The sequence below is a fragment of the Coregonus lavaretus genome (assembly GCF_964263955.1).
Source record: "Coregonus lavaretus genome assembly, chromosome: 19".
Taxonomy (NCBI): Eukaryota; Metazoa; Chordata; class Actinopteri; order Salmoniformes; family Salmonidae; genus Coregonus; species Coregonus lavaretus.
The window spans coordinates 25,268,799-25,296,283 of NC_140006.1; the positions used below are offsets into that span (position 1 = coordinate 25,268,799).

Below are 27,485 nucleotides of genomic sequence, written 5' to 3' on the forward strand. Positions count from 1 at the left end.
GACTAGGGTGAAAGGGTAATCCTTTCCATACCAGCACCCTAATGGTCATTATACAATAAAGTAGGGTTACGGTATTGACCATTTCCTGTAGGATGAATGATAAAGGGTTCATAATATGTTTATAAACTGTTCATTATTAGTTTATAAGGATATGTAATAAACAGTTATAGCACATTGTTGAAATTGTGTTATTGTTATTGTGGTGCTTGGCCCCCGCAGCCCGCAGAATGTGTAGAATAGCATAAGATTAGCTATAAAACTGCACATTTTTCTCTCTGCCCCATGGCAATATGTGTAGAATTGCAGGAAATTAGCTTTAAAACTGCAAAATTCTCTCAGCCTCATTGCAAACTGTGTAGAATAGCATGAGATTAGCTATAAAACTGCACATTTTTCACTCTGCCCCATTGCAAAATATGTATAATTGCATGAAATTACCTTTAAAAATGCTAAATTCTCTAAGCCTCATTGCAAAATGTGTAGAATAGCATGAGATTAGCTATAGAACTGCACATTTTTCTGGCTGCCCCATGGCAATATGTGTAGAATTGCATGAAATTAGCTTTAAAAATGCAAAGTTCTCTCAGCCTCATTGCAAAATGTGTAGAATAGCATGAAATTAGATATAAAATTGAACATTTTTATATTTGCCCCATGGCAAAATGTGTAGAATTGTAGGAAGTTAGCTGTTTCCTCAAAAAAAATTGTCAGGCAGGTCACCCATGATACTGATACAAGCAGTTTTTGACGCTTATAGGTTTGTTCACCTGCACCTGCCCGCAATTGCTAATAACCCACCTGTAACCGCCCTAATAGGCTATGTGATGAAGTGAAAATCTGAGGCCTGCACCCGACCCTAACCCGCAAATATTGAAAATGCGCTATAGGCTACAGTCAAAGACAGCAGAAATGTTTATTGACAGGGGGTGTAGGATTCTTTTTTGCCTGATTTAGATATGTTTCTGCTTATAATTTCCAACATTTTGGTAGGCTATTTGTTAGTCAACTTGTCTATAATTAGGTAGACCTACATGCAGCTTCTCTTATGTCATTATATGTTGCCCTGGAAGACTAAATAAACCCTTGCTTACCAGAATAATGTCATAAATGTATAGAATGAATGCTTCAATCTAGTTCACATAGGTAAAGTTCTCTGTCATCTTTTGTGAAGCAAAGACGTTTAGGGACCGGGGAGAAAATGCAAAAACCCAACAACAAAAAAACGGGAAAGATTTTATGTGCAACATTTCCAAATGACATCAGTTTGACCTGTTGTAAGGAAATAGAATGCTGTGAAAACTACCCAACATGTTTCTGATAAGATTTCAGTTCAGCTTGGATGCATATTTTATGTGGTTGAAAAGCTATCAGCTTTTATGATGCTGATAAAGATAGCACCACTACAGATGGAATCTAACTATGCATTCCCATTCTCTCAAGATGCTGAAATAAATAAATCATATTTCTCCACTCCTGTTCCCGAGTCAAAATTGTGCCTACATTTGGTGTATAATTTTACTGAAAGAAATGTTTAATTCTGCAGGAGTTATTTAAGTGTGAGAGGTGTTAGACATGACAGTCAGTGTCCAGATTTCAGTTTCCATTTAACCCATCTGGACAGTAGGCTACAGTTCCCTTGACATGCCTTAGGCCTATATGAAGTCCCCATCTTATGACTGTCGAATGTGTATAGCTTCTCACAATCATCACACATTACATAGCAATCACTGCTATCATCCTCCTTTACAAATTCACCAAATCTTTCCTAAACATTACTTTTCTGGCCCTACCTTCTCTTTATTTTCAAATCTCCTTTCGCAGCTTTTTTCTTATTGAATTAAACTCAGAGATTGTCCTTTTTGCCTCCTTGGATTGACATTAACTTTTTCTGCCCGTTATTTTGCCATTGGCATGTCGTTTAGGCTATTTGGCGCGCATACAGTTAGGCCCTAAAGTTTAGGTTCATGACTAACGCCAGATAGCCGCGGGGACTGCAGTTTATGAGTCAACCCGCGCATCACTAGCATACGACTCACTCATGAACAAGCATTAATTTAAAGTTAGCTCAAAAGCATGTGATTGTTTGTCGATCTGGAACGCACCTCAGAGCAACTCCACGCCGGTGTTCTCAGCGTGTTCATTCTCGAGGCAGCGTTCATCATTGGCTATAATGTGCTGAGTTAACACAATACCATTGGCTCACTCAGCTGTCATTGTTGTTTCCTGGTTGAACGTGGCAACGCCTGGAACAAGCATGTAAATTGACACTGTCCACTGACAGTAGGCTAATGTAGATGATCATGTTTCATTCAAAACAGGTGAAAATTAAAACACGAACTTCACTTTATCCGTTTGTTTTATGTTCAATCAGAATCCACAACGTTGTCCCACGCGTCTGAAGTCCGACTTCACCGCTATAGCCTACCTTGCTGAAAAGTTGTTCTTCATTCTCACTTAAACAGGTAAGTTCACGTCTAGCCAAATATCTATTTCAAGCCAGTAGCCTATTATGCTACTTGACTGATGGAATTGTTAGAAAATGTCAGGGTAGCATTTGCTCTGTCTTCATAATGTTTTTACCCTGCGTAGGCTACATGAAAAAAGGCTGCCCGACAACTTTGTTGGCTCTCTATGCTGCATTCAACGCAGGCTTCGTATTTTGACGCTTTCAAAGCGCTGACTGGACCCCAGTAAGACAAACTGTCGCCATTGGCATTGGCTAATGGAGATCCTAATTTAACAAAAAAACGAATACAGTGATACATCCAATTTACAGTGCTTTGTATCTTATCTGTTAAACCTTTTTTTTTGCAATGCATTTTAACAAGAGGCTATAGATTTAACTAATGGGCCTAGTCAACCAATACAAACAAGTAGGCGACTATAGCATTTCTCCTGCCACAATCGCCTCTTTCGACCGCTACCTTGCTTTCTCCATGAGCAAAACTATTTAGTGGCACCCTTCTTGACAGCTGAATTGAAAAATGTTTCTTTCCTGCAGTTATACACAGCCGCGGGAAGTAGGGGTGCTGAGGGTGCTGCAGCACATTTTAGTCATTTAGCAGACGCTCTTATCCAGAGTGACTTACAAATTGGTGCATTCAACTTGGAACCCATAAGTGTCTAAACCCTGTCTAAGCCAGGGGGTTACTACTAAGCTATATGGAATTGTTTTAAGAAGGTCATACCAAGGATCATTTAGCTATTTGATTTGGAATTTGAAGACCCCTTGAAGTATCCCCCCAAAAATATTTGATGAAAAATATTTTTGCCTTTACTGCTATTAGCCCATACAAATGCATTGAATAACAGATTCACTACATGGAGCAACAGATAGTCCCCCCCCAAAAAAAATCAAAACGAAGTTTGTTCTGAAGCGTGTGTCCTATATCTGAGAGATATAAGAGTCGCCTCTTCATTGTTGACGTTGAGACTGGTGTTTTGCGGGTACTATTTAATGAAGCTGCCAGTTGAGGACCTGTGAGGCGTCTGTTTCTCAAACTAGACACTAATGTATTCGTCCTCTTGCTCAGTTGTGCAACGGGGCCTCCCACTCCTCTTTCTATTCTGGTTAGAGCCCGTTTGCGCTGTTCTGTGAAGGGAGTAGTACACAGCGTTGTACGAGATCTTCAGTTTCTTGGTCATTTCTTGCATGGAAAAGCCTTCATTTCTCAGAACAAGAATAGACTGACGAGTTTCATAAGAAAGTTATTTGTTCCTGGCGATTTTGATCCTGTAATCAAACCCACAATTGCTGATGCTCCAGATACTCAACTAGTCTAAAGAAGGCCAGTTTTATTGCTTCTTTAATCAGCACAACAGTTTTCAGCTGTGCTAACATAATTGCAAAAGGGTTTTCTAATAATCAATTAGCCTTTTAAAATGATAAACTTGGATTAGCAAACACAACGTGCCATTGGAACATAGGACTGATGGTTGCTGATAATGGGCCTCTGTACACCTATGTAGATATTCCATAAAAAATCGGCCGTTTCCAGCTACAATAGCCATTTACAACATTAATGTCTACACTGTATTTCTGATCAATTTGATGTTATTTTAATGGACAAAGAAATTGCTTTTCTTTCGAAAACAAGGACATTTTCTAAGTGACCCCAAACTTTTGAACGGTAGTGTATATAAAAAATTTATTTGATGAAAAATGTTATTTGGCCTTACTGCTGTTAGCCCATAGAAACCCATGTTTTGACATACGTGTTCATGAGAATCACCTTTACACAGATGGATCATATTAGTGTGTAGCCCAAACTGTTCGGACGCTACAGACAGAAGTTGGCAGATCGGCTGTACCGCAAAAAGAGAAGACTGTTATGTTCGTGAGGGTCTCATCTTTCCATAGAGGGGTCATAATCAATGTTCCCTCTAAGCTACGCACTTGTGCGGGCGTGCAGTAGCCCCAAGACTGCCGCGCAGAATAAATATTAGCCCACAGAGAGAAGCACGAGATTGAACTTCACTCAACTTTCTAGAGCAGTGGTCACCAACTGGTCGATCTCCAAGGCCTTCCTAGTCGATTGCCAAACATTTCTGTAAAAAACCCAACTATAAAGCCTTGTGTTCCTATTTTTTTTTATTCGTCTCGGGCTGTTGGCGATGCAGCCGGGTAGGCAACTGTTGCCATTTTCAACCATTTCATGTGTCTGAAGGTACAAACTCTGCCTTCCAAGCGGGCCCGGAGAGCAAATCAAGTGCACTGTAGGCCTTCCGCTGGCCAATCGGATGGCTCAGATTACCTTGTCTGCAGTAACGTAGCAGGCATAAAAGAAAGCTACGGCAAAGTTGATACTTTGAGATTTCAAAACGTTTAAAACCATAGCTAGAGAGAGACTGTCAATGAATACAGCGAAGAGCTGCTGTTTTTATGAGTGAGTTCATGTTTAAGTTCTGACTCAGTTCTGTCAATACTTTGTATTCAACACTATTATAAGCCATAAAATGCGCGTTCTTCCTATTTCCACTCAGCGCTACAGCAGTAATGAAAGTGTATTTATAGGCTTGCGTTCTTATTATTATTAGCGGCTTGGGTCTTGTTTAATATCGAGGAATATTTCACTTTCTCTGTTCATAGGAGTAACAACATTAATTTGTGCATGAGGCAGAAATAATGCGGTGAGACTCGAGTTTCACCATCAGCTGGAAGACAGTGTTCCTTTTTGGTCAGTGGAGGAAAGGGAGAGCGGAGGGATGTTGAGAGGTGGACCCTCAGTCTGCTGCTCTCTCCCTCCACTGAGACTGACCATCAGATGCAGGCACCATCAGCCCAGTAACATAAAAATAAAAAGCAAATTATTGAAATGTATGCTCACTCAGCTGTGCCTCACAAGTAATACAACAACAGATCTATTACTGGTGTGATCATACAGCCTACCTCAAGTTTTGAAATATAATTTTAAAAAATGGCAGAACAACAATGCATTAGCAGGGCAATTCAAGCAAAGTCAAAATGTGGTGATAATGTATTGGGCCTATAGCTTACTGCACAAACCTCATTGCTACAGTACTGTTTTTAAGTGGTTAATGTTGCATAGTCTTACGTTTTTTAAGTAATGTAAAAAAAAAAAAATCTGAGCAGTGGATCTCGGCTTGCATTTTGACTCGAAGTGATCTTAACTCAGAAAAGGTTGATGACAACTGTTATAGAGTTTTCCCTGTTAACACTATCAACGTCTCCCTTTACTGTGGCAATTGTGATCGAATCAACACAATATTAGCCACTTTAAATGCAACATACCGAAACAAAACGAACTATGCAAGAGATTTTGTTGTAGGCAGAACACAGAGTATGATTCTATTGCATTGAGATGCACTACTCAGTCCGTACTTTACACAGACCGGTGTGGCATCAAGTCAGTTAAATCAAGTCAGTTAAAGTGCTTTTTTTCTTTTCTTAAAGGGGCAGTGTTGTATTTTGAGACAGGCTTGAATAAGCCAAGTAGCCAATAGCCAGAGGGTAGCATAATTTGTCTGATTCTCTGTAATAATGGTATGTGAATAATAATGCATTTTATTTTGTTAAGTGGTTTCTTGCATCAAACAACACAACAACCTTTTCAGTCACCTCCTTGTCTTAAGGACAAGTGGATAGACAGGTTAATGTCAAGCCCTGCATGTTATTTTTTCAAAAGTCCCATGGAATGTAGGTCTACATTGAACACCACACATTGGCTGTTTATGATGGTAGGCCACTCTGGTAGGCCTACATTATGATAAAATAGCCTACTTGGCCACTGTTAAAACTGTAACTTAAAACGGGTACAGTCTCAGTGTTCACAGTAAACGCGCGCTGGAAGATGCACAGAATTTTCACAACGTTCAAGTTTGCGCTCAGCAGACCTGAAATTTGCTTAGTGGTGAAAAAAATTTGAGGGAACATTGGTCATAGTAGTTTGTAGGCCAAACCGTTCGGACACTACAGACGATTTTGTGAGAAGACCGATTTTTGGTCTGACAAACACCACTTTAGCTCTGTCACCTTTCACCGCAGATGCAGAAGTGTTACGTAGGCGGATGTGGTGGATTGAGACGGATCCAATAAAAAAATTGCTTAAACTGACAGATTTTTATGGGGATTTTTAAAATTATGCTAATTTGATTTCCGCTGGGGTGTGGACATCGACCTTAGGGGTTTAAAAAGTGCTAATATTTTTTTCCCACTACATTAGTGCACTGGGCCTTTACTAGTCCTGTTTTAGCAGACCGATATAGCCATTTGTAGTGCGGGCAAAAAATTGTTGCAGGTTTAAAGCAAGTTTGCTACAATTCTACACATTTTGCCATGTGGCGGAGAGTAGTGTTGTCACAATACCAGAATTTTTACTTCAATACTGATACCAGGTTTAGTATCACGATACTCGATACCGAAAGGATACTCGCCAAAACGATACTCAATACCAAAACGATACCACTGCAAAGAAAAAGAAAGCGGATTACCTAAAGTCACAGAATAACCACTGGGCTTCATTTTTTTATTTATTACATTGAACAACATGTTGATAACTGGTAGAACAAAAATAACAAATAGAATATGTAATATTCAATTTATTTAAAAAAAATATATATATATACACTAAAGAATATCTTCGATTTCCCCTATGCAAAACCATATCTGAGACTCAGAGCAGTCAAAATAATTTTACAATTACATCTAAACTGTTTCAAAATGTAATTTGATACATATCAGGTTTAATTTGCTAACCTATGGCCATAATATTGGGTCAAATAACATTCATTAGACCTATGATTCATTATTCAATACAGCTAAATAATTTAATATATTAAATGAATAGTTTAGTCACAAAACAAACAAAAAACACTTAAGCTAATTTCTGAAGGTTCTATATTGCAATAGTCTACACATCGGCATAGAAATACAGTGGAATTTACACAGCATACTACAATTCCCAGAGTGCATTTCAACTCCCAGGGTGCAATGCTTTGTGCAGGTCTGCTGGCTGGCAAGCCCAGACAAACGCAAACGCAAAGTAGTCTAAGTATATTGTTGTCATAGCTAAGTTATGAGTGCATTTCATATTACTTTTGGGTTGTAATCATATTGTAATGCTCACATGAATGTCAGGCTGAATATACACTTTATTAGGTACACCACACCGTTCACGGAAATGGTTCGCTCCTACAGACAGTGAGTCACATGGCTGTGGCTTGCTATACAGTGGGGAGAACAAGTATTTGATACACTGCCGATTTTGCAGGTTTTCCTACTTACAAAGCATGTAGAGGTCTGTAATTTTTATCATAGGTACACTTCAACTGTGAGAGACGGAATCTAAAACAAAAATCCAGAAAATCACATTGTATGATTTTTAAGTAATTAATTTGCATTTTATTGCATGACATAAGTATTTGATCACCTACCAACCAGTAAGAATTCCGGCTCTCACAGATCTGTTAGTTTTTCTTTAAGAAGCCCTCCTGTTCTCCACTCATTACCTGTATTAACTGCACCTGTTTGAACTCGTTACCTGTATAAAAGACACCTGTCCACACACTCAATCAAACAGACTCCAACCTCTCCACAATGGCCAAGACCAGAGAGCTGTGTAAGGACATCAGGGATAAAATTGTAGACCTGCACAAGGCTGGGATGGGCTACAGGACAATAGGCAAGCAGCTTGGTGAGAAGGCAACAACTGTTGGTGCAATTATTAGAAAATTGAAGAAGTTCAAGATGATGGTCAATCACCCTCGGTCTGGGGCTCCATGCAAGATCTCACCTCGTGGGGCATCAATGATCATGAGGAAGGTGAGGGATCAGCCCAGAACTACATGGCAGGACCTGGTCAATGACCTGAAGAGAGCTGGGACCACAGTCTCAAAGAAAACCACTACGTCGTCATGGATTAAAATCCTGCAGCGCACGCAAGGTCCCCCTGCTCAAGCCAGCGCATGTCCAGGCCCGTCTGAAGTTTGACAATGACCATCTGGATGATCCAGAGGAGGAATAGGAGAAGGTCATGTGGTCTGATGAGACAGAAATATAGCTTTTTGGTCTAAACTCCACTCGCCGTGCTTGGAGGAAGAAGAAGGATGAGTACAACCCCAATAACACCATCCCAACTGTGACGCATGGAGGTGGAAACATCATTCTTTGGGGATGCTTTTCTGCAAAGGGGACAGGATGACTGCACCGTATTGAGGGGAGGAAGGATGGGGCCATGTATCGCAAGATCTTGGGCAACAACCTCCTTCCCTCAGTAAGATCATTGAAGATGGGTCGTGGCTGGGTCTTCCAGCATGACAACGACCCGAAACACACAGCCAGGGCAACTAAGGAGTGGCTCCGTAAGAAGCATCTCAAGGTCCTGGAGTGGCCTAGCCAGTCTCCAGACCTGAACCCAATAGAAAATCTTTGGAGGGAGCTGAAAGTCTGTATTGCCCAGCGACAGCCCCGAAACCTGAAGGATCTGGAGAAGGTCTGTATGGAGGAGTGGGCCAAAATCCCTGCTGCAGTGTGTGCAAACCTGGTCAAGACCTACAGGAAACGTATGATCTCTGTAATTGCAAACAAAGGTTTCTGTACGAAATATTAAGTTCTGCTTTTCTGATGTATCAAATACTTATGTCATGCAATAAAATGCAAATTAATTACTTAAAAATCATACAATGTGATTTTCTGGATTTTTGTTTTAGATTCCGTCTCTCACAGTTGAAGTGTACCTATGATAAAACTTACAGACCTCTACATGCTTTGTAAGTAGGAAAACATGCAAAATCGGCAGTGTATCAAATACTTGTTCTCCCCACTGTATAAAGCAGGCAGACAGGCATCGGGGCATTCAGTTACTGTTTGAATAAATGTTAGAATGGGCAAAACGAAGGACCTGAGCGACTTTGAGCTTGGTATGATCGTCTGTGCCAGGTGCGCTGGTTCCAGTATCTCAGAAACGGCTGGCCTCCAGGGCTTTTCATGCTTGACAGTGTCTAAGGTTTACCGAGAATGGTGCGACATACAAAACACATGCAGTCAGCGGCAATCCTGTGGGCGAAAACAGCTTGTTGATGAGAGGTCAAAGGAGAATGTCAAGAATCGTGCAAGCTAACAGGTGGGCCACATTCAGGCAAATAACGGCGCAGTACAACAGTTGTGGGCAGAACGGTATCTGGGAACGCACAACTCGTTGGTCTTTGTAACGGATGGGCTATTGCAGCAGATGTGTCCGTAGCCGATGTGAGCAAGACCTTTTAAACAGGTCAACATTCACAAGGCCGCGGGGGCCAGATGGATTACCAGGACGTGTACACAGAGCATGCGCGGACCAACTGGCAAGTGTCTAAACTGACATTTTCAACCTGTCCCTGACCGAGTCTGTAATACCTACATGTTTCAAGCAGACCACCATAGTCCCTGTGCCCAAGAAAGCTAAGGTAACCTGCCTAAATGACGACTACCGCCCCGTAGCACTCACGTCGGTAGCCATGAAGTGCTTTGAAAGGCTGGTCATGGCTCACATCAACACCATCATCCCGGAAACCCTAGACCCACTCCAATTCGCATACCACCCCAACAGATCCACAGATGACGCAATCCCAATCGCACTCCACACTGCCCTTTCCCACCTGGACAAAAGGAACACCTATGTGATAATGCTGTTCATTGACTACAGCTCAGTCTTCAACACCATTCCTCTGCAACTGGATCCTGGACTTCCTGACGGGCCGCCCCCAGGTGGTAAGGGTAGGCAACAACACATCTGCCACCCTGATCCTCAACATGGGGGCCCCTCAGGGGTGCATGCTTAGTCCCCTCCTGTACACCCTGTTCACCCACGACTGAGTGGCCAAGCACGACTCCAACACCATCATTAAGTTTGCTGACGACACAACGGTGGTAGGCCTGATCACAGACAACGATGAGACCGCCTATAGGGAGGAGGTCAGAGACCTGGCAGTGTGGTGCCAGGACAACATCCTCCATTTGTTTTTACACTGCTGGTACCCCCTGTGTATAGCCTCATTATTGTTATTTTATTGTGTTATTTATTTATTTTCTTAACTCTATTTTCTTAACTGCATTTTTGGTTAAGGGCTTGTAAGTAAGCATTTCACGGTAATGTCTACACCTGTTGTATTCGGCGCATGTGACAAATAACATTTGATTTGATATTCAGTGTTTGTTTACATCCATGGCAACTCTCTGCAGGTGCCACTGTTTTGCAATAGCCTACTTTTTACCAGCTTGAAGTTGTAGACTAAGTTCTGTTTTGAATATTTTGTCTAAACATGACACAACTTGTGGCCAACCCCTGACACACTTGTGGAGAGGCAGTCAGTTTTGTGGCCCAAGTTAAACCCAGTTACACTCTATCTCTGTACCATTATACCCCTTCACAGATGGAGTGTAACTTCTTGGAGCGCAACACATTCTTTTTTTAAAAATGTCTAGACACATTTGTTAAAAAAAAAAAAAAAAAAAAAAAATAGTAATCCAACATTTACAGTAATTTGCCTCCCAACCTGATTTTCCGAATATTACTTGTTATATAGTGGGAGGCGATGAATGGCAAATACCTTTTTTGTATTCGTATAATGAATTGGCTTTGCTTGCCTGCTTGACACATGTCTCTTTCCCTCAGGCTACGAATATGGCAGCATGGATTATAAAAGTTGCCTTGATGGCAATGAGTATCTTAATCGAAACGACTGAAGGGAAAAAAGACAAGGTGCTGTATTGTTCAGGTAAATTGGGATGTTTATCTGTCCACTTAGTCCTTTTCTACCTATTAGATATGGGGTTTTCAGGATGTACATGAAATGCAGTACTTGTTTATAGCCAATGCAGAGTATAGATTTGCATAGTGAACAAGTATTGTCATAAAATATAAACTTTTGTGAAAGTTGCCTCAATCAAACGAATGTCTTGTAATCTCGTTTCATATCATTTGACCTACCAAGGCAGCATTTTCCTATTCTAGATTTGATGGTTTTCTTGATTATCAACCGTTTAGTTTTTTACCTTTGCTAAACACAATTTTCCCGTACAATTCTGGACAATCATTTTATTTGTAAAACTATTTTGAAGTGTTTTTTGTGCAGTTTGAAAATATTTATGTTGAATTTCAAAAGGGTACGAAGGACAGAGACAAATTACAATGTTCTTTATCTAAAAATAAAAAAGGAGCACTATGGAAAACTTTCATAATTGAACTTTTTCAGCTATTACATAGTTTTAATAATTTTGTTTTACAAAGCCAAATTAAACTTGGTGAAAGGCAGCTCATCATATTGCCATTTTCTTTCTTTGAACTCTACAGCGACACCAACACTACAGTCTTACCAAACCTTGGAGTCATCCTTGCATGACCATGTAACACTTGTCAAGCTACCAATGCAAACTCTCAGCACAGTACGCCATTAGTGTAGCCTACTGTGCATCATAGCATCAATGACATTTTATGAGCTGTTAGAAGCCCTCCAGGCATACAGTCTGACATCTGGCATGAAAATACTGTACAATTTTCAGTGAAGCATTACCCCCATTTTGTAGGTCTGATTTTAAAAAAACACAACGACCAAAGACTCCATTTGGAATTAAAGAGTGGCTGGATGCTATCTAACGTATAATTCTCAGGGTTAATAGGTTAATTTACTTTGGTGTTGATATAATTTATATACATTTTATTTGGACCTTGTAAAAAGATGAGGCTTTACACTTTTTGTATGGCAGTTTTCATATATACTCATTGAATTGAGCTTTGCTTGATCGTAACACTTAATAATTGTAATGGTCTTGAAAAAATGTAATGGATAGCTGAATCGAGAGTGTGGAATGTGGACATATGAGGTGATTTCAGTATACAAAATAGTATTGCATGGCTCTAGTCATGTTTTTGCATTTCCTTTGATGCTTATGTGAGTATTAAGACTTTTGTTAAATGTAAAAGTAACATTTTAGTAAAAAAATGTTTTCATGTTATCATATTTTGATCTATATACTGTTTTCTTATCAACAGTTCTGTAAACATAATTCCTTATTTTATTTTGTTTTATAGTGTACACCCTGTAGTATCTCAATATTGCTGTAATTCTGTTAATCATCAGTCTGTTAAGCTTATTTCATTTTAACTAATTTTATTGCAGTTTTACTTTTCTTTACCTATGGGCATACTATGGATCTATATATCCCTAACCTATATTGTACTAACCTAATATCTGTTTCTTTTAGCATGCAGGGCTATTGTTGATGAGCTCAATTATTCAATCAGTCAGATTGATCCAAAGAAGACCATCCATGTGGGAGCCTTCAAACTCAACCCTGATGGGAGCCTGACTGATAGAAAGGTAGCTACCTCAGTAAAAGCTTGTTTCCAAAGTGCACTCCACTGAAGTGAAACATCTCATGGTACACATACGGCTATTGATTGAACTTCCTGGAAATATAATATTTTCTGAATTTAGAGATTGGATAGATGCATATTTATACTTAAAATACTTGACAAAACATAGGCTAGGCCTAGTGGTTTTAAAGTAGTTCCTGGTTTCCTGTAGCCTCGCAAGCAACCTGATCTCGTGAGCTTACATGAATGTTCGCTGCGCATCGGTAATCAGTCTGGTAAGTACGAGGCTCGATTTCCTGGATCTCGTACCTTGAGAAATGGAATTGAGTGTATTGTGAAATATCCCGGCAGAAGAAAATAAGAAAAGTAAGATCAGGATGTAATATAATTTCAGTTTGTGTCGTTGTAAGCATTGGTAACTGCTTTATTACAGTGTTTCACCTACATTTCCTAAATCAGAAGCTTGCTTATTGGTTAATTCTCTGGAACGTAGGGGAAATTCAAGCAACTGTATTTTCCTCTTTTCCTAACCAAGCATTGTTGTAATGTGAAGAGGTCAGGCCTTGTAGTGTTCGTGACATATCCCTAGTGTCCAGGGACTGTCATTAGCTGGTCAGCTCACCTATTGATCTCAGGGGTTAATCCCCTTTTGGTGGTAATTGATATCTAATAACGTGGTGTTTATTTAGCTAGGCTGATTTATGTTTTCATCTCCCCCGTAGCCATTTCAAGTTAACTTTCAAGTAAAAGGGATTATGATATTTTCTAATATGACAACTCCAGTTCTCTCATTCCATATTGGTTTGAATGTAATCAAACATTCCATAGGCAAGGTATTAAACATTTGAGTTGTCTTGATCTTCTCTTGACACATGAGAATAATTTTGGACATCAGATTGTCTCATTCCTTCCTGTTCATTATGCTCAATCTATGGATCAGCTGTGTATGTCATATTCACAGACTCTCATTAAGTGTTTTCTAAAAGAGGATTAGTTTGAAAATAAATGCTAATTACAGTTCCTATACCCCTGTGAGTCTTGTTCATATTCCATTCCTTTTGCCCTCAAGTTGTGGGGGTGTGCCTCAGCATTACCCCTGTTGTTGTTAGTAGAGAGAGAGTAATAATAATAATATAATATGCCATTTAGCAGACGCTTTTATCCAAAGCGACTTACAGTCATGCGTGCATACATTTTTTTTTGTATATGGGTGGTCCCGGGGATCGAACCCACTACCTTGGCGTTACAAGCGCCGTGCTCTACCAGCTGAGCTACAGAGGACCACAGAGAGCGTATGAATGCAATGATATAGCTCAACGATAATTACTGAATCAAAATGAATTTTCGCAAGAGAAGAGTTAAGTATTGACTTAAATCGTTTGGTATTACTGTGCTCTGAACAGTAAGCACACTGACCTTTAAGGGGCAATCAGCAGTTGCTACATCCATTTTTGGACTTATAAATTAATGATATGTACCCATTTTGATTCTTGAAAAATATAACATAAAAATGCCTCATGAGCTTAGTTGAACTGGCGTAACTTATCAGAACCCCAAATAAAAGCTTGTTTTACTCCAATGTTTAGAAACAAAGTAAATTTAAACAAACACTTTATCCTCAACATGGTTAACTATAATTTTGATATCATGGATGGTCAGGTCGTGCATCCATAGCTTTGTCTATGAATTTGAGTGATTACATTTCTCCAGCCCCATCCCTCAGCTTTTTACTTAAACAGAGGCGGGGAAAACACTTTGTTATTGTTTCAATTGCTGATTGGCCGTTTAAGTGAAACGGCCAACAGACAGTGATGGCTGATCAACTTCTGTACCAACTACCCTATGGAAGTGTAGGCCTACCTGTTGCACTAATCAATGGCTTGTTTTGACTTCTGAGCATAAATCCAAGAAACCCTCCCCCACCCCACCGGCATTTGACCCTGTCTGAATCAAGGAGGGAGGGGTGTCCAAGCTTAGATTCCATCATAGGAGATTAGCTGGTCTTAAATCTCCTTTGCTCTCCAGCAACTAGTGGGGCTCCCTGAAGGCAAGGTTCACACCACAATGTTAAAACTACAACAATGAATCATTAAGCCAAAGACATTGAACTTAATAAGTTGATGGAAGTTATTGTCTTACCTTTTTCTGTAAATATATAGAGTTTTTATTAAATGTATTCATTCTCAATGAATAGCTTTTAATGATTCTGGTTGGACCATGGAAAAACATTGCTGTCACTCTTAATTCAATTACATTTCTAGATTGTCATGATAAAGGTATGCTACCGTTCAAAAGTTTGGGATCACTTAGAAATTTACTTGTTTTCGAAAGAAAAGCAATTTTTTTGTTCATTAAAATAACATCAAATTGATCAGAAATACAGTGTAGACATTGTTAATGTTGTAAATGGCTATTGTAGCTGGAAATGGCTGATAAAAAAAAAGAAGGAATATCTACAGTGGGGAGAACAAGTATTTGATACACTGCTGATTTTGCAGGTTTTCCTACTTACAAAGCATGTAGAGGTCTGTAATTTTTATCATAGGTACACCTCCCCTCAATATGGTGCAGTCGTCCTGTCCCCTTTGCAGAAAAGCATCCCCAAAGAATGATGTTTCCACCTCCATGCTTCACGGTTGGGATGGTGTTCTTGGGGTTGTACGCATCCTTCTTCTTCCTCCAAACACGCCGAGTGGAGTTTAGACCAAAAAGCTATATTTTTGTCTCATTAGACCACATGACCTCCCATTCCTCCTCTGGATCATCCAGATGGTCATTGGCAAACTTCAGACAGGCCTGGACATGCGCTGGCTTGAGCAGGGGGACCTTGTGTGCGCTGCAGGATTTTAATCCATGACGGCGTAGTGTGTTACTAATGGTTTTCTTTGAGACTGTGGTCCCAGCTCTCTTCAGGTCATTGACCAGGTCCTGCCGTGTAGTTCTGGGCTGATCCCTCACCTTCCTCATGATCATTGATGCCCCACGAGGTGAGATCTTGCATGGAGCCCCAGACCGAGGGTGATTGACCGTCATCTTTAACTTCTTCCATTTTCTAATAATTGCGCCAACAGTTGTTGCCTTCTCACCAAGCTGCTTGCCTATTGACCTGTAGCCCATCCCAGCCTTGTGCAGGTCTACAATTGTATCCCTCATGTCCTTACACAGGGAGTAGTACACAGCGTTGTACGAGATCTTCAGTTTCTTGGCAATTTCTCGCATGGAATAGTTTCAGAAGAAAGTTATTTGTTTCTGGACATTTTGATCCTGTAATTGAACCCACAATTGCTGATGCTCCAGATACTCAACTAGTCTAAAAATGTAAATGTAAATGTAGTCTAAAGAAGGCCAGTTTTATTGCTTCTTTAATCAGCACAACAGTTTTCAGCTGTGCTAACATAATTGCAAAAGGGTTTTCTAATGATCAATTAGCCTTTTAAAATGATAAACTTGGATTAGCAAACACAATGTGCCATTGGAACACAGGACTGATGGTTGCTGATAATGGGCCTCTGTACACCTATGTAGATATTCCATAAAAAAATCAGCCGTTTCCAGCTACAATAGCCATTTACAACATTTAACAATGTCTACACTGTATTTCTGATCAATTGGATGTTATTTTAATGGACAAAAAAATTGCTTTTCTTTCGAAAACAAGGACATTTCTAAGTGACCCCAAACTTTTGAACGGTAGTGTACATACTGTGGCAATCGCTTTTCTGAAGACTATAGTAACATTACACATTGTTGTAAATAGTGGCATTTAATAGGTTCTAGTTTTTATTTATTTGTGTTTTCATTGGTCCCTATTATTCTCACAAGAAATTGAAAGCCCCTTTCCTCAGTGTTACGATAATGGATGTTTTTCCAATGGGAATTCAATGGAGAATAGCATCCCTGAGAAGCCTTTTCTCTGCCAGGCCTGCCTAGTCCCCTCCTCATTCTTCAGGAAATATGTGATTGACGGGTCCCTTTCAAACCCCTCAGACTGGTAAGGAAGGAATTTAATTCCACAACATTTTCAGGATTGCTTGATAAGGATTCTGCTTGAGGTTGGGCTTTTTAATGCTGGACGTTTTGTTCTATTTTTATTTTTTTATATATATTTTTTTACATTTAAGGTAGATGTTTCTTACCAACTAAGTCAAGATCTCGTCATACATGTTCATAAAATAGACCAATGGTGTAAAAAAAAATAATATATATATAGAAATTAAGAATAGCAAAATTGCATGTTTGCATTTTTGGACAAATAATTGCTGTAATGGTTGAATGCAGTGCACATTTGATATTCCACTTTGTTTGTTTTTTGTTTTGCAATAACTTATTAGTTAACAGTTCAACGTTAATGTTGAAGTCGTCAAACCTTTGTTTTCTTTGATAGACCATCCTCAATGTTAACTATTTATCTCTCTGTACATTCAATTAGCTTCCTGCCCCTTACATTGAAAAAGGAGAGAAATATGTGGCAGGGTTCAGGCAGTTCCCTGAGACCTTTTTATCTTTTTTGTGAGCAGATGGCGGTGAGCCACGGAAGCCCCTTTGTGTCACTAAGAGTCAGATATAAAAAAGGAGGAGGGGGAAATGCTTCTGTAATGTAATCAGTGGGTCCGGAAGGGTCCATACTGAGGATGAAAGGGGACAATAGGGTCAGGGATATATCTACATTGCACAAAATCCAGTTCATCGGCAATATGCCCCCCTTCCCCTTGCCCAGCATCTTTTGACCAGGATTGACAAGGAGAACTTCCTGCTTTGATCATTGGAGGGTGGAGGAGATGAACCACCAAAAGAGACCAAAGGATGAGACTGAACTGTTTACCCTGCACTTGGCTGCTGTTTAGGCCTCCCCCTGCTCCTTAACTCAGCCCCCCTCCCCGGCCCTTTCACTGCTCCCAGTCACCCTTTCCCCTCTCTCCTTCCGGGGAGGCCATGGGGGCGGGAGCATAGTGCACCTTGACCTGTCTAGACACTATTGCATGTTTTGTCCTGTTTCCAAGGGGAAGGGGTATACTTCTACAGGTTAAAAGTCATAGTTCCATCATAGGGGAAGTAAGGGTTGTTTGTGTGATAGGAATAGTAGTTAGGGGTCACCAACATGACCCAGACGGATCCTAAGCAACGTCATAGAACTGGACTCAATTAAGTTTAATTTATATAAAACCTGATTTATTTATTTTTTCCTTCTACTTTGTGTCTTTTTATCCACCAGGTCCCTCTTGCTAGATCTGAGACCAACTTGAGTGAGCTTCTGGATGGAGTTTGTGGTAGCATGAGTGACTATGCTCTTCATGTGGACCCAGACACCAAGAAAAAGCAATACAAAAGATTTGCTCCAAGAAGTTCTGATGCCGGGGATTTTCCTGATTTTAATAATTTCAAGTTTGATGGCCCAGAGGGATCCAATGCCCTAAAATTTGCGGTTAGTTTGGCAATAATTGATTAATTTACTCACATATTAATGTATATATATATTTTCAGTTATGCTATAGGTCATGCTTTCATACTTCAACATTCAGATTAGTATGTGAAGTAGCTAAGTTATTTCCTATGTTCTGCATGTCCATATACTTAAAGTCTTTCAAAAGTGAATAGAGATATTGGTTGCAGAGGGAAACTGCTTCTTATGTTGAAGCTTCACCTCGGTTAACCCAATTTAATTTTGAAAGCACAGAATTCAATGTAATGCCTTGGTTGTTGATATCACAGCTATTATTATCTGAAAATCCAGTTACATTCTTGATAATTGTGGCCGTAACTTTAAACCGTACATTGATATAGTTTTTCCACTTTACTTATGACCTTTTTTGTTAAGGTATATTGCATGCACCATAGTCTGTAATATAGAAAGACACAATTGAAATGAGAACAAGAAATCTGGAAATATGTATATTAGAGCTTGCATTTTTAATTGTCATTATTATGATTATATATATTTTTACAGTTATTACAGTGTAACATTCAGTGTTGAAGTTTTTCAGTCTGGATACGTGCCAGGGCTGTACTTTATTTTAACCCAAAATGCAGACGATAACGTATTTTCCTTTGTTCCTTTACAATTATCTTGAGGTCTTGCATGTAAATTTGCACATATTTAAGATCAAGTTAGGCACCACAAGCAAGAAATCTTATGATGCGCAAAGATGCGTGTGTGGAATCGCCACCTTGGAATCGTGTTGCCCATCTATGTTACATGAGTCATCCAAGATGGCTGAACAGCATGGCGAGAGGACAAATGGCAGTCTCACTCACTGCCGTGCCCATTATTGTGTGAAACTACATGCTTGTGAACCTCTCATGTGCGGAGGACCTGGTGGTGCGGTCTGTTGTGTGGTAACCTATCCCCTGTCTTCTGTTACAGTGTGAAAGCATTGTGGAGGAATTTGAAGATGATATCATCTCTCTTTTTGCCAAAGAGACAGACCATGTGGTTGACAAGTTATGCAATGAAGTATCAGGTACGGTTTCAGACATTTTGTTGTTTCTCACTCACCAGGCCTCCTGTTTTCCCCTTACTGCATAGATACTAACTAGAACTATGTTATTACTCACATCATTACCCAAATGTATAACACCATTGGGTTTTGATAAGCTTTTTTATATGAATTTATTTAAATGACTTGCAGTGATTATTTTTTCTTAGAAAATAGTATCTGTATCTTTGTAAAGGATAGAGTACAGATGCCATGCAAATACTCAATTTGGTTATCGTAACATTTTAATATCGCAGTTTTTTATGGCGCTACCCCAAACATGTTTAGATGAGTACCGTGTGTACCTACCAGGGAATACAAACATGTTTAGATGAGTACCATGTGTACCTACCAGGGAATACAAACATGTTTAGATGAGTACCGTGTGTACCTACCAGGGAATACAAACATGTTTAGATGAGTACCGTGTGTACCTACCAGGGAATACAAACATGTTTAGATGAGTACCGTGTGTACCTACCAGGGAATACAAACATGACCACTTTTGTTTATTATGCATCCTAAAACAGAATATGAAAATGGATACATCCAGACAACTACCATTTATTACAGCTCTATTTGTAGTGTCATGATTTCCCCCTTACGTAACTGTCGTCTTTGATCCGCCATTTTGTTTCAACCCTGTTAAGTGAGGGTTCTGAAACAGAGCAGCGTAACAGGCAAAGTACTATTTCTGAGCAGAAGACAGGATGTTTTTAACAGTTTGTTTTTTAACCGGTATAGAGTCTCGGAGGATGATGTTGTGGACTTGTATGACACTGATACTCTATTAGATTAGCAAAATAGTAATTTTTGTTAAACAAGATCGGTCGTAGGCCGATAGTTTGAATGTGCTATGGAAGTATGAGTTATTTAGAATTTCTGAATAGAAACCACCGCTCCTATCTCGTATGTTTGTCAATATGATGTAATTTGTTTTTCTGCAAGTGTCATTGTAGTAAATTGTGTGTCACTTACTGGATGTCTGCAAATATTGATAGTTATTTTCAGCAGGCCATCTGAGAAGATGGCGGACTAATTTTTGTCAATATTTCATTTTCAGATCACTGTAAAGGCACCAAATTCCAGAGTGACGAACTATAGTTTTACATGCGTCTCTGCTGCGGGTGATCGAACCAGTTTAGAGATATATATTTCAAATGAAGATATAATGCTTAAAGGATATTGTATCAATGAAGTTGCATTCTTTTAAATAAAGTTTTCTATTTTGAATTGAGATGCTGGAATAATGATACACGGAATTGTATCATGAGATAGAAAGTCAGGTGTGTTTCTTTAGGTAGTCCTAGTAGGCCTAACTTCCAGCTTGATGCTGTGTCATGCAGGAGGAAGAAGTGGCACTTAAAATAATGATAAGATGGGTGTAAAAAATAAAAAGCAAAGTTTGAATGTGCTGTACTCAGCTTTGAGAGACTGAGGAGGCAGCCATGTCAAAAATGATGGCGTGGCGTCCTACAGACAATGTCGAGATGAGCTGGATCAGCAATGTTGCCTCTTTTTGCTTTCACCTTCATCAGCTGATCAGTTTAAGAGTTGTTTGTAATGTCATAGAATTCCAAATGTGTTGATTATACAGACCTGTTCTTGGTCCAGAATTCAACCGTTGTAGATAGTTGATTTCCGCATGGCAGGTTGCATTTGATTGCACCGTGTATCCTGGAGGAGGGAGTTGATTCTTGATTTTGAAATGGGCAATCCCCTTACGTCCCGTCATCTCCATTTTAAACCTTTATGTGCTCTGAAATATGGGGAAGTATGTCAAATGTTATGACAATTTATCCAACTATTTTTCAACAATACCCCTGTTGATTGATCTTATTTTTAGATGTATTTTTTTGTATTTCTTTGTTTGAACTTTACGTTTGATGTTATGACCCATTTTTAAGGATATAGATCAGAATAGACCTGGGACGATAAACCGAAAATTATCGACACCGACCATACAATCACTTATCGCAGGCATTTTGCTGATTTATCATTCATTACGATAAGTAGCCTATACTAGAGAAATGTGAAGTTTTGAAATGAAATAAGTTTGCTAATATGGGTGATTGTTAGTGGGACAATTGATGCCTACAACAATCAAACTAATAGTAGTAGTTTAGAGAATAATGTTACAAATAAACTGGTGCACAATGTTATAAACATATCATTCTATTTATCATTATTGTATCAATTCAGGCAATTCATGGATGGATTTTTGTCCATATTGCCCAGCTCTAGATCAGAACATGTGAAACATGTATCCAAAGGGATCTCCCTCTATCTGTGAATTTGCAATGTTACAAAATGTTTGCAGTGGGGGGAAAAAACCTACATGAGAGCCTTGATAGTTATACATTGGCCTGATATGACCACCTCCCTATAACACGAGTCTGTAAGTTCCTAAATCAAGTAAATTATCATCCAAATTGTGATAACACTCATATCTCAGAGCACACAGGTTGTAAATTCACCTACAGATTGAACACTTCCTCCAGATGAGATTTCTTTCTGCTATATATGCCAGGAAAATGCAAAACTTCATGGACAATGTTGTTCCATTTTCATATAATGACCCTCACAACTTCATCGAATAATGACAAATAATCACAAGTTTTTTGGGGGGTTTATGATCTAAATATTTTCATTTTGGGGGAAATTATTTATTGTTTTTGGACAGTTTTACACAAAATGTATCTACACTTTGTGGAAATATTTGGGTCAGTTTTCAAAAAACATTTCAAACCTCCTTTGGCTAAGGAACAAAGAACAATGCATGGGTCAAGCTTTGTATGCAACACATTTTCACTGTGACTGAAATGAAACCCTATGAACCAGACAAGTTGAATACAAACAGGATACAATATATCATTTTCATTACCATCAGGAATTACAGCATTTTCCCCATACTGAACTTCCAGTTATTTCAAAACAAAAGTCTTCAACTAGAAATGGTGTGTTGGGAGTTTATTCTGGTTTAAGAAAGTGTCAGCTTTTCTTTGTGTGTATAGCTGTCTCTGGATGTCTAGGGCTTGAGCTTAACTTCATGACAGATCAAGGGTTACCAAGGTGCTGTTGGCAAGGGGCTCAAAGTGGCAGGACAAACTGGACCACTAAATGCTCATTTTTACGCATGTTAGTTCCTTTGCAGTATTCTGAGTGGGCTCCTTGAGGGGGTTTCTCAGATGAAATGCAACTCTCACACCAGGTAATGAGGACTATATGATAAACTATTTGTACAATTTCTCAAATGTAATTTTAATGGTCCAGGAAGACCATCTCATTCAGAAATGTTGGGAAAGTGAATATTTCCCTTAGTCTCTATAAAGTTCAGTCACTGAGCTGCGGCATTAACTTGTATTCTAACAAGATTAAAATATATTTGTCCTGGAGATTAGCATACTTAAGTCCTCTTTTGCCTTTTTGGGAGTGGCAGTGTGCTTTGATCTGTGTTGCGTGGCAAGAGCCTAGCTTGGGCCCGGCCATCCAAGTGCCAAGTGTGAAATTGGCCTGATGTCATCCCCATTCTTCACCATATACATCTTTCACCAGCTTAATTATATTTCCGCCACAAAGCCCTAGCTCTTCATTCCATATTCAAGTTTGACTAGGAAGCATTTAAAAACTATGGATGAATAACTCTGTGGGGGAAGGGACAGGATGGGTCTTTTTGTTTTGTTTTGAGAGCCACACGAGGCAGCTAATACTTTTCTGATATGTATTTTCTTTTTGAGACCACTTTGCCTCTGCCAATTGGAAGAGGCAAAATTTTATGGCACGGGATTTGTGAATTCATGATAACTAATTTCTTTGTCTGTGGACCTTTTTTAAAGTCTCGTGACTACACTACTTGTTGTGTACTTGATGCTCAAAAGCAGAAACGTCATGCCCATAGGAGGCACAGGGGCACGTGCCCCCTCAGATTTGTCCTGTTGAAGGAAAAAAATAATTCCAAAAAGTATTCTCTCTAAGACTACTAGCCACCTAGCACTTTTATGAAGTTGGCTTTAGCTAGCGCATATAGGTTCCCAATCTCCCAAAACAAAAGTCTTCAACTTGTTGCAATTTCCTAGAAATTGTGTTTTGGGAGTTTATTCTGGTTTAAGAAAGTGTCCGTTTTTCTTTGTGTGTGTTTAGCGGTCTCTGGATGTATAGCGCTTGAGCTTAACCTCATGACAGATCAAGGGTTACCAAGGTGCTGTTGGCAAGGGGCTCAAAGTGGCAGGACAAACTTGACCACTAAATGCAAATTTCCTACACGTTAGTTCCTTTGCAATATGCTGAGTGGACTCCTGGAGGGGGTTTCTCTGAGGAAATGCAACCCTCACACAGGTAATAAGGACTATATGATAAACAATTTCTCAAATGTAATTTCAATAGTCCAAGAAGACCATCTCATTCAGAAATGATTTGACCACTTGTGTTCTTAATGCTCAAAAACAGAGGCGTCGTGCCCCCTCAGATTTGTCCTGTTGGGGAGAAAAATGCAATCAAATTATTCTCTGTAATACTACTAGCCACCTAGCAATTTTATGAAGTTGGCTTTAGCTAAAACATCTAGGTTCCCAAACTCATAACTAGCTACCAAGAAGCCATTTCAGGCTATCAATCAAGTTAGAATAGCTAGCTTGTCGAACTATCTTAGCTGGCATACCTGCTGGCAAGGTTGGTAGACTTTAGAAAAGCAAGCAATATCTAAATGTACTGAATAAGACTCACATTCCTTTCAATATTTTACCCACATTTTTGCAGAGAAGCATATTTAATTCTACAAAGAAATTGAACCACCAGTCAGGAGGATACAGAAAAATACACCTTTTTGACATATCTTAATTTGAGCCAGTTTGCTACAGCAGGAAAATAATCCGGCAGTAACAGGAAATGTGAATTATGTGGATTATAATTAATGGACATTTTTTTTGTAGGGGTTAATGCATTTTTCATAATCAATTCTGACATTTTTAAAGTGGAAATTACAAACTTTAGAAGCCTTTTTAAACTTCAAATACACTACAATTTTGCATTTACTGCTGTGCAGGAAAATTCTCTGCAACCAAAAGAGTGATCAAACATCTACATCTGTAGAATTAAGCAGAATGATTATGGCTCTAGATTGCAGGAAAAATCTGTTTCAGGTATTTTTTTTTATTGCTAAATTCTCCAATTTTTATGGACTGGGGTGAGGACCGGGGTGGGGAGGGGCTAGCGTAATTTGTGCCCCCTCATATTTTTGGGGTGCTCAAAAGATATGCATCACTGTTATCGAGAGTTGAGGTACAAGCTTATTGAGGATGGACTTTTTCTTTTGTGAAATGTACATACTTTTATGAGATTCCTTTTTAGGGACATTTTGAATTCCGATGTGTAGAAGAAGTGATGGATGGGTTAAAGGAAATGAGCCACCTGCAGCTGTGACCGAGGGCTTTGACCTTCATCTGTGTCTCCCAGCCACAGACTCCATTGAGGAACCAACCGAGTTGCTCAGCTCAGCGTCTGAGAGGCACCAGCTTTTCTCAACCCAGAGAGCTCATCAAGTCAGTGACCGTTGGGCGTTACTTCCACATACAAGCTGGGCAAGAATAGAAATGCAGATGAGGTTCTGTGGCATTGAGGAGCAGGTCAATGCTGCAAATGGTCCGCACAGATAACTCTCCCTTTTGTGTTTGGATCCTTTTCAGTTTTTTTTGTGGCTTTCTATACATGTTTAAGAGCATCAGGTAATACTGAGACCGCAGAATGTTGTAACCTGTATTGGTGACTGAAGTTCAGCCATATTTGATTGCGTTTGAATTGATTGGTTATGTATGGCAGTTTTGAAATTAACATGAGTATACTGTATTATGATCATATTGAAGAGGTGTCATTGTGATCTGGATTTGGTCAACCTTACTTGGTTGATGTATGTGAGAGGAAATTGATGTTGTTGATAAGAGACTCTGTTACAGGCAGAAACTGGGAATGGGATAGCTCTCAACATTCTGGGTTATTAACTTCTCTGTTTCCAAACAATGCAGAAAAGTCTCAAAAGGTTCATTAATGAGGATATGTATTCTATTGAACCTACTAGTTTTAATGTTTCCATAAGCTTTTAATTCCCACTTTTATCTGTTGTGGATATGTTTGACAGAGCAAATTATTTCAAGGTAAATGTTATTTATAGCTACTGAGTGAAATTGCTGTCATGGGATTCCTACAACACTTTGAGATCCTTTAGAGTTCTTGCACATTTAATCAATTTCTGGGATACAGAAATAATGTGTACAACTTTACTACATTTTGCTTTTGAGATGCTGGGTCTTCATGTTAGGCTCCTAAACTCTATTCATGACTAAGTATAGGTGACTTACATTCAGCATAGTGCACCGTTGACTTGAGAAATGGAAACCTGTATTTTGACTTCGCTATGGCTTGTGGAGTGGTCACCCGACCACTACTCAATTGTTAAACTAAAATGAGGTATACTATGCTGCATATCACTTAGACTGTGTATAACATCATGGTGCACGTTGGTGCAAGTTCATATGTAACTTTTTTTGTGGTCAACATTTCAGTAGTAGTTTGCATTTAGTAAATACATTTTAGACTGTTTGCCTGGTGAAACCAACAGTCATCTTTTCTATTGTCATTGGGGGAAAATGCTTTTCCTGGCACAAGATACTTTCTCTATATACCATGTTCGATTGAATTCTGGTCATAGTTCATTTTGAACAATAACTTTTTTAAAGTAATTGAACTCTGCAAGTAGGCCTATTACAGTAGGCCATTACTAGCATTTGCATTTTACATTTTAGTCATTTAGCAGATGCTCTTATCCAGAGCGACTTCCAATTAGTGAGTGCATACATTTTTCATATTGGCCCCCTATGTAATGTCTATGTAAACACCACTTTAATTGCAGACTAAAATAAAGTATCACCATTTTAATGCATTAAATAATGTATTCTTCTTTAGGTTTATTTAGCTGAGGACCACCTGCAAATAGCCAATTACACAATGTAGTTTACTCTGTATGAGAAAACAAGTCCACATATGTCTATTGAGAGCTCGCCCATCCAGAAAGAGGCATGGGGCAGGCCTTGTATCAAGGAAATGAACTTGCATCATAGTGTATTCCATAAACTCACCAACTGCCTATTAGAGGACAATATTTTGAAGTTGCACTATTGCCCACATTTTGTTCTGTACTGTTTAGCAGGATGAAATTCTCCTTGTGGTCTCATTAACCTTCAAGACAGGCCAATAATTGTTATGCAAATTGTTATTACCTTGTTTCAACACACATGTGGCTTGGCCATATCACATGTATGCCTCAGCAATGATTCCCAGAGTGGGTGTTTCTGAATTAACAGGTTATTAGTCAGCCTGTATTTTTAGAGCACTGATTATTGATGTTGTTTATTGTTTATAAGCACAATATAAAATAAAGGATTTAAAATTGTGATAGTATTCTTGTGGTTTATTTGCTTATTGTTAACTACAGTTATGATACAAATTATTTCCATTTGTCTCATATCAAAGAATACTGGAGAAAAAAAAAACCTTGTCCTTCTTTAGACATGTTTCAACATTATGTTGTAAATTCACGTTGTATACCATCTGTAATGGCAATAGCCCATTCCTGATAAACATGTAATGTGTTATTTCTTTGTAGCACAGTACTCATAGAAAAGTTCATTTACAGAACTTTTAAGGCAAAGTGTGTTTTATGTTTGGATTTTAATTTACACACACTTTTAAGATTGACAATGAAAGATCATTCACATCATAAGACCACAATTTGGTATGGATACAGCAACTTTTGTCTCACATGATATACAGGTGACAGATTGCAGCTTTCATGCAAAGGCCTCTAAACGTTTCATTCACAAAAAGAAGGTATTGCAAGATAAATAAGTTATGTAAACATTCCAGAACCTCTTTTCGAGAAACATGACCACTTAGACTATGAGTATTGTTTATAAATATGAATGCTATGTTATTTGCAAATAATAAAATGTATTTCATACTATGGAACGCATGGACTATTTGATATAGCTAGATGCGGTAAAGGATTCAATGGAACGCAGACGCTCCATTGATCCGATTGGCGCACATTCAACAAATCTGATCTAACAAAGTGGATATTCTTTAAATCCATCATGTATTGTAACAGGCCCACAATGTGGTTACTTAAATCCGATTTTGATATATTTGGCTG

General features: G+C 39.0%; 1 protein-coding gene across 1 annotated transcript; it reads left to right on the forward strand.

Moving 5' to 3' along the window:
- Positions 1-2,229: 2,229 nt before the first annotated feature.
- Positions 2,230-20,522, forward strand: LOC311146897 (protein canopy-1-like). Its single transcript, XM_084183524.1, has 6 exons — positions 2,230-2,462; positions 11,112-11,214; positions 12,701-12,816; positions 18,025-18,234; positions 19,174-19,270; positions 20,349-20,522. The coding sequence occupies exons 2-6, from the start codon at positions 11,121-11,123 to the stop codon at positions 20,387-20,389; spliced, it is 558 nt and encodes a 185-aa protein (XP_084039650.1). The 5' UTR covers positions 2,230-2,462; positions 11,112-11,120; the 3' UTR covers positions 20,390-20,522.
- The last annotated feature ends 6,963 nt before the right edge of the window (positions 20,523-27,485 follow it).